This window comes from Camelus dromedarius, chromosome 33 (genome assembly GCF_036321535.1).
Source record: "Camelus dromedarius isolate mCamDro1 chromosome 33, mCamDro1.pat, whole genome shotgun sequence".
Classification (NCBI taxonomy): domain Eukaryota; kingdom Metazoa; phylum Chordata; class Mammalia; order Artiodactyla; family Camelidae; genus Camelus; species Camelus dromedarius.
In genome coordinates this window covers 14,020,428-14,028,082 of record NC_087468.1, presented here as the reverse complement: position 1 = coordinate 14,028,082, position 7,655 = coordinate 14,020,428, and the positions used below count along the sequence as shown (strand labels likewise).

The window sequence follows — 7,655 nt, the reverse complement described above, 5'->3', positions numbered from 1 at the left end:
AATTGGCACAATGTGAGATTCTGTGGTGACTCAGCTTTACAAAACTTTGTCTCTGTTGAAATTGGGTTGGAGGAAGTCTGCCCAGCACAACACAGCATTTCAATTCTTAGTGAAGAGATGGGGACACTGAGGCTCCAGGAGTGAGCCTGCCCACACTGGCTGCTGCGTACCTGTGACCGTGGGTGGCCCCCCTGAGATCCTGGCACTGCAGGCTCTTGCATTAATGTTGCTGCACTAACTCTGAAGCCAAGACGATCTGCAGAAAGAAACCTGACCACAGCAAGAATGGCAAACACAAGGACCAAAAGGAAGACCGAGTGCATGGACCCCTGTCGCTTTTCCACTTGTTGAGGGAGGCAGTAGGGTGCTCTTCAGGCCAGTGTCACATCCCAGGGCTGTGTGGCCCCTAAATATAGTAAATTAATAACACATCTGAGCTTCAAATACCACCAATCTCACCAGCAATTTCAGAGCATGTCTCACACGTCCTGAACTTTCTTCCCTGAGCTGTAGATCACTGTACTCACTGGATGGCCCACGGGCAGCACGGCTGCCATATGATGGTGGTGCTCACCAAATCGGCTCCTCCTCCAGCCTTGCCCACCTCATCAAAGGACCATTAACCCCCAAAGACTCCTTCCAAAACTCTGCAAATCATCTTTGATACCTCTGTCTTGCCCCTGTGTGTCACTCCCTAATGATTAAGTGCTAAAGAGTTTATTCCCAAATTGCCTCTTGAATCTACCCCTCTCCTCTGTATCTACCACCATCTCCTCCAAGCTGTCCCAGCCACCGTCATCATCCAGTGGACTGCGAACTCGTCTCCCCAAAAGCAACTTGGTAATATTTTCCTGAAAAATATAACCTTGAGGCACAGAAATCACTTGCTGTGCTCCAACAGTCCTCTCTACTCCTATCTCTCCTCTTCTCTGCTAGTTCTATTAAATTCACAATCACGTCTTAAATCTGTGCACTTCACTGACAGTGCGCTGAGGGATAAAACGGTAAGACCTAGTTCTTTACCTCAAGGACCCCACAGTTTGTTAGGAAAAATAACTACTTTAGATCTTGAGCCTTTAATCTGTTGGGGCTGCTCCAGCTGTAAGGAATATATTGGCTCACATGAACTGCAAAGTCTTGGTGTAGTTCCAGCTTCAGGCATGGTTGTATCCAGGGGCTCAGTGCCCTCATGATGCAGTCACTCTCTGTCTCCATCTCTTGGATCTTCTTTGCTCTGCTGATTTTATTCTTAGCTAGGGTCTCTCCACATGGTGGCAAAGTTGGCCCAGGCATCTCCAGGGCCATGTAGTTCTCAGGGCCCACCATATCAGAAAGAGAGCCTCTTTCCCAAGAGCTGGGGACGATGCTCATCAGCCCACCTTGGGTCTTGAGCCTGTCCCTGAATCAATCATGGTGACCTAGAGGATGGAATATTCTGGGGACAACATGCCTATTTAGAGCTAGGGTCAGAACCAGCCAAACTACTTGATTCTTAAAAAGGGAGAAAAACAGCTCTCTACAGGGAGAGAAAGAAAGGAAAGTCAGAGATACACAACACACTCCCTCTCTTGGCTTCGTGCCCTAACCCATTCCTTTCCTTGGCCCTTCTTGTTCCAAAGTATTCCTGTCTTATAGGCTTGTACTGCTGACCCCTGTGCTGGGAACCCCTTTTCTCCAGATCTTCATGTGGCTGGTTCTTTTTACACTTTAGATCTCTTCTCTAATGTCTCCCTCTCAGAGAGGCCTTCTTAGACCCACTCAGTCATTCGCCCACAATCATCTTGCTTGTTTGCTGGATCTAATGGGGGATGAATCGCTTATTACTTTGTTTCCTCTGTGTTTTGTTCTCACCAGACTGTAAGCAGGCATTTCCATCTATTTTGTTCACTGTTGAATCTGAAAGATTCAGAACAGTGCCCAGCATGAAATAAATGTGCAATAGATATTGGTTGGATAAATGAAAGGAGTCTCTGATGGCACCCAGTGAGAAATCAAGGAAGGCTTCATGAAAGAGGTCACCCTCAAAGAGAGTGGAATTTATTTTTATTGTGGTAAATGTATTAATATTTATGCAAATGGTAAATATATGCAAAATTTCTCATTTTAACCATCCTCAGCATGCACTTTGATGACATTACGTATATTTACAATGTTGTGCAGTCATCACCACTGTTCATTTCCAGAACTCTTTTATCTTCCCAAACTGAAACTCTACAGCCATTGCACCCAGCCCCTTGGCAACCACCGTTTCTACTTCCTGTGTCTGTGAATTTGATGACTCAGGTACCTCAGATAAGTGGAATCATACAATATTTGTCTTTTATGGCCTAGCTTATTTCACTTAATGATATTTTCAAGGTTCATCTATGTCATAACATGTGCCAGAATTCCTCTCTTTTTGAAGGCTGAATAATATTTCATTGTATGCATATATCACAGTTTATCCACTCATCTGCTGATGAGCATCTGGGTAGCTTCCACCTTTTGGCTGTTGTGAATAATGCTGCTAGAAACATGAGTATACAAGTCTTTGTTCGAGTCCCTGCTTTCAGTTCTTTGGGGTAAATACTCAGAGGTGGAATTGCAGGATCATGCAGCAAATTTATATTTAATCTTTGTGGAACCATCAGACTCTTTTCCACAGCGGTGGCGCCATTTTACATTCCCACCAGCAATGCAGAGGCATTCCGGTTTCTCCACGTCCTTTTCAACACGTGCTATTTTTCGTTTTTGGATTATAGCCATCTCAATGGATGTGAAAGAGGGTGGAATTTTGACAGACAGAGGAGTGCTAAGCCAGCCTTTCAGGCAACGGAGGCCTGGAGGGGCTATGGTATGAGCTGGACTTGGTCACACACAGTCTGATGTCATAATCCCCATGGGGTCCTGTTTACCTCCCTTTTCTGGAAATACACCAATTCCACAGAGCACTGGAAAGCCCTGTCTCCCGGGTACCTTCATGTTGGGTCAGGTGTGCTGGGACACCAGCTGCTCCCTGTGACAGAGGGTGAGCCAGGGACAGGGGGATGGACAGCAGGAGGTTGACCAGTCTCCCCATCACAATGACTGGGGACTGTGACCAAAACAGCCTGCATCATGTAGGTCAGGGTTCATCTCAGAGACAGGTGCAGCTGTGGGACATGGCAGCAGGACTCTCCAGGCAGCAGGGGCACTTGGAGCTGGAAGGGCACAGGAGCACCGTTGTCCCCTTGGTAGAAGGAAGGGTAGGTGCTGTTTGCACTGAAGCTGGTCCGCAGCCCAGGAGACCAGCTGTCTAGGCACAGACGGGAGGGGACACAAGGACCATTTGAAGTCTGGCAACCACCCTGCTGGTCCCTAGCCCCTGAATGGAGTGGGACCTGGGGCGGGGTTCCATGGGGATGAAACGGAGTACCAATCAAGAAGCCAGGGAGCCATGCACACGAGGTAGGGTGGGCTTAGCGAGCTCCCCAGAGCCCTGGAAGCAAGCCCTCCCCACTAAGACTCCTGGGCTGGGGGACGGTGAGAGGCCGGGCTGGACCTACGGACTGCTCTTGTTAACTGAGCATGCAGAGCCTCACAACTTTCTTCGCCCCGGGTCCCCCCGGTCTCCGCTAGAAACACGGTTTGTGTGTCTGCATTAGGGCGCCTTGCCTCTTAGTCCTGGGCCTGAACCTCGCTTCCTCGGGGCAGTTCGGAACCCTGGCTCACGGGGTCCTGGGGGTGGAGTCAGCTCATCCCGGCTCTGGGAGCCCATTCCGTGCGCATCTTTACAACGCGGCGTCAGGACATTTTATGGATAGTTCTAAATGGGCCAGAGGGGGAGCATTTACACCATAGAAGTTGGCAAATGCTATAAACCGGTTTATTTGCCCCACAGAGGTGATTGTTAAATGGTTCCCAGCACACCGCTTGCCCTGCGCATGCCTCAGGCCCCGGCAGGCAGCAGGGGGACCTGGGTTGGTGGAGACGGGTCCTGGGACAAAGGGCTGGAGCAGGTCTCAGAAGGAACTGGAGCTGCTGAGAGCATCAGATTTACTATGCAGCAGGGCGGGGCTAGGAGGGCTGGGGCAGTCATGCTTCGTGGGCGCAGCCTTGGGGACAGTCGCTGCTTTCCCTGTGTGTGGCAGAGGTGGGTCTAACCAACCTGTCTGTGTCTAAGTCGTCTGCTATGGCAGGTGCGGTGTACCCAGACAGGTAAGTGTCGTAGGCTTCCGTCCCCTGACCATCTCAAGGCTGGGTGAACAGCCCCAGGGGAGGGCCAGGCTCCCTGGGGCTCCCTCTGGCCGTCATCCTGGAATAGTGGTTGTTTTTATTGTTTTTTGTTTTTGTTTTGTGTTTTTTTTTTTGAAACAGGCAGAGGAAAGCTAAGGATTAACAATTTTCTAGGGGTTTGTTTTCGCAGCGTGCACTTATTAGGCACTTTTGGTGTGTCAGGCAGTGCGCTGGGCTTTGAGGCTGCAGAGATGCCTAAGATTAGCCTAATCGAGTGGCCTTCATTAAACCAAGGACAGCACTCTGGGATAAGTGCTGTAGTGAAGGGTGTGAAATGAAAGCAGACGAGAAAGCGTTTAATCGTTGGGAGGGGGAGAATTAAAGGGGGGGAGAGATGTTTGGGGAGGGCTCTTGGAGGATGTGTAGGAGTTTGCCAAGCGGTGATGAGGACAAGTAGGGTTTCCAGCAGGAGGTCAGAGTATGCGCCAGGCACCTGTGGAGAGAGGAGCAGCGAGGCTGGAGTACTGGGCGTGGAGGGGGCCGGGGAGACTGAGATGATGAAGGCCAGTGGAAGCCTGATCACCATGGGCTCCGAATGCCAGGCCCAAAGTTGGCCTGTGTCCTGCCGACAATGAGAAGCCACTGGAGGCCTGAAGTGGAAGGCTGACTGGCGGGGGAGGGGGGACTTCTTGTTCTGTGTTCCCTTTTGTCCTGTAGGCCCCTGTGGACTTAGACATATACCAAAGCTCCTACATGATCGACTACAAACCCTATGGGAAGCACAAGTACTCCAGGGTCACACCGGAAGAGGTGAGAAGTCACTCAGTGCATTCCGCTGTCCACTGAAACCATCTTTATTCCGTTTTTACTACGAGTGTGAACATCAAGGGCACTTATTTAGAACAATATCCGATGCTGGGAGATCTAAAGAGATCTTTTCGGTGTACATGTATTGTTTTAAAATGGACATCCAGTAAAAGTCGTGCATACAGAAGAGTATAACTAACATACATTTACAGCTTAAATAACATGGATAAAGCTGATACTCATGTCCCTATTATCAGCCAGCTTAAAAGACAGCACATTAAGAGTAGCCTGGGGGGGAGGGTGCAGCTCAGTGGTAAAGTGCATGCCTAGCGTGCATGAGGTCCTGGGTTCAATCCCCAGTACCTCCATTAAAAAAAAAAAAAATAAATAAACCTAATTACCTCCCCTCCTCTGCCAAAAAAAAAAAAAAGAAAAAAAGGAAAAAAGAGTACCCTGGAGCCCCAGGTGCCCCTCCCTCCTTACTCAACCCCACCCCCAGAGGTAACTAAACATTCTTCTGAGTTTTGGGTTAATCACTCCCTTGTGTGTATTTTTTTAAATAGTTTTATCTTATATGTATGTATCTTTTTAAATACATTATTTAGGTTTGCCGTTTTTGAACATTATTATTGGATTATATTATTTGTCCTCTTCCATGACTTCTATTTTTTTGCAGAACATTATGGCATATTATTCATTTTCTGCTGTATAATACTACATTGCATAAATGTGCCACAGCACATTTGTCTTTTCTCCTGTCAGCGGACATTTGGGTTATTTACTTTTTTTGTTACTCCCCCCACCCACAAATGCTGAATAAAGACGAGGCACAGCGAGGAGCTCACCCGTCGTAGGTGACATCTCCATTTTCCAGAGCGGTTGCATCAGCTTATTTCCTCATCAGCACAATCTCACAGCTCTCCAATCTTGCCGTTACTTGATATTGTCAGACTTTCAAATTTTTGCCAATTTGGTGGGTTTGAAATCATCTTTTCTTGGGGGTAGGTACAGCTCAGTGGTGGAGCATGAGCTTAGCAAGCACAAGGTCCTGGGTTCAATCCCCATTACCTCTGTTTTAAAAAAAAAAAAAAGATGGAGAGGGTATACAGTGGTAGAGAGCATGCTTAGCATGCATGAGGTCCTGGGTTCAATAAATGTATATAAATAAGCCTAATTCTTACCCCCAAAAAATCTAGAGGAAAAAAAAAAGAAATAATCCTTTCTTGATATCGTAATTTTTATTTCACTGATTATTAATGAGATTCAGCATATTTTCATGGAGGTTTATTATTTGCAAAGTGTCTGTTGATGTCTTTAGCCCATTTTTTTTCAATTGGGTTGCTTGTCTTTTTTCTTATTAATTTGTAGGCGTTCTTTACATAGTCTGGACATCTTTCATTTGTCAGTTACATAATTGGCAAAGCTCCAGTCTGTGGTTTGTCTTTTCATTCTCTTTCACCGAATGGAAATTCTTATTTTAATACGGCCAGATGTATCAGTCTTTTTCTTTACCATTTGCTCTTTTTGGGTCTTGTTTAAGAAATCTTTTCCTAGCTTGAGGTAGCCCTGCTAAAATTAATAAGAAGATCTATACAAACAGAGGTGGAACAGTTTCTGAGATACACTAATTAGGTGAAGCAAACTGCAGGGTGGCATTACAGAATGTATCATTTGTGTATCACATGGGATCTATACATCTATGTTTATATGTACAGAAAATACTTCTAGAAAGATACAAAACAGACTGATGATAGTGGTTTCCTCTGGAGATGGGAACCGAGAGAGGGAGAGGATAGGAAACTGACCTTTTGCTCTGCACCCTTTTGTATGATTTCAGTGTCTCCCTCTGTCGTATATATTAACAGAACTAAATTTTCTTTCTGAAAAGGAGAAAAGTGTGCTCTGTCTTGAATACCTCCAAGGAAGAAGATGGCATTCCACCTCTCAGCCCTTTCTTCATGTGTGATTTGTTTCCGCAGCAAGAAAAGCTGGCCATCCAGCTCCGGGAGAAGGAGTTTTATAGGCCCACCCCCAGCCCCAACCCCAAGCTAGAAGACGGATACCCTGCCTTCAAAAGACCCTACATGACCGCCAGAGACCTGGGGCGACCCGGCTTCTTCCCGCCACAGGACCACGTGGCCACGGGGGAGGACAAATGCAGGTTCCTCAGCGCCTGTCCTTCCGTGTCCCCAGCTTCCCATGCTCTGTACCTGGCCCACAGGGATCCCAGCCAGCCTCACCAGGATGCCGATTTCCCGTGCCTTCTGGAGCCTGAGCGCCAGCCCGCTGCGGAGATGGGCAAAGGCTACATCCTGCTGCCCGGCTGCACCTGCCCTTATCACTGTACGGTCGAGGTCCCCGTCTTGAACCGATGGGGACCCATGATGCCATTTTACCGGTAGGAAGGCAGACACACCTGCCAAGGGCGCTGTGGAAAGTCCTTCCTCTCCCGAGGAAACCCCTGCTCTGCCCTTGGAGTGCAGAGAGGAGAACTGAAAATTAAACCCTGGGAAGATGTTCCAGCAGCACCGGGGCTGTGCTCGCTTTGCCTGGCTCCCTGGCCTGCCCCGGGCACAGTATCCCCACCAGAGAAAGAGCAAGGGAGGGGCAGAGGGGGAGGAGGAAAATGGGGTATGTGTGCAGGGCTCGATGTG

At 48.0% G+C, this 7,655-nt stretch overlaps 1 protein-coding gene across 1 annotated transcript; it reads left to right on the top strand.

Annotated features, from left to right (window-relative positions):
* Window positions 1-4,150: 4,150 nt before the first annotated feature.
* Window positions 4,151-7,403, top strand: SPMIP9 (sperm microtubule inner protein 9). Its single transcript, XM_010997863.1, is given in 3 exon segments — window positions 4,151-4,180; window positions 4,912-5,004; window positions 6,981-7,403. Coding segments are annotated over 3 exon segments (546 nt in total).
* Window positions 7,404-7,655: the final 252 nt, after the last annotated feature.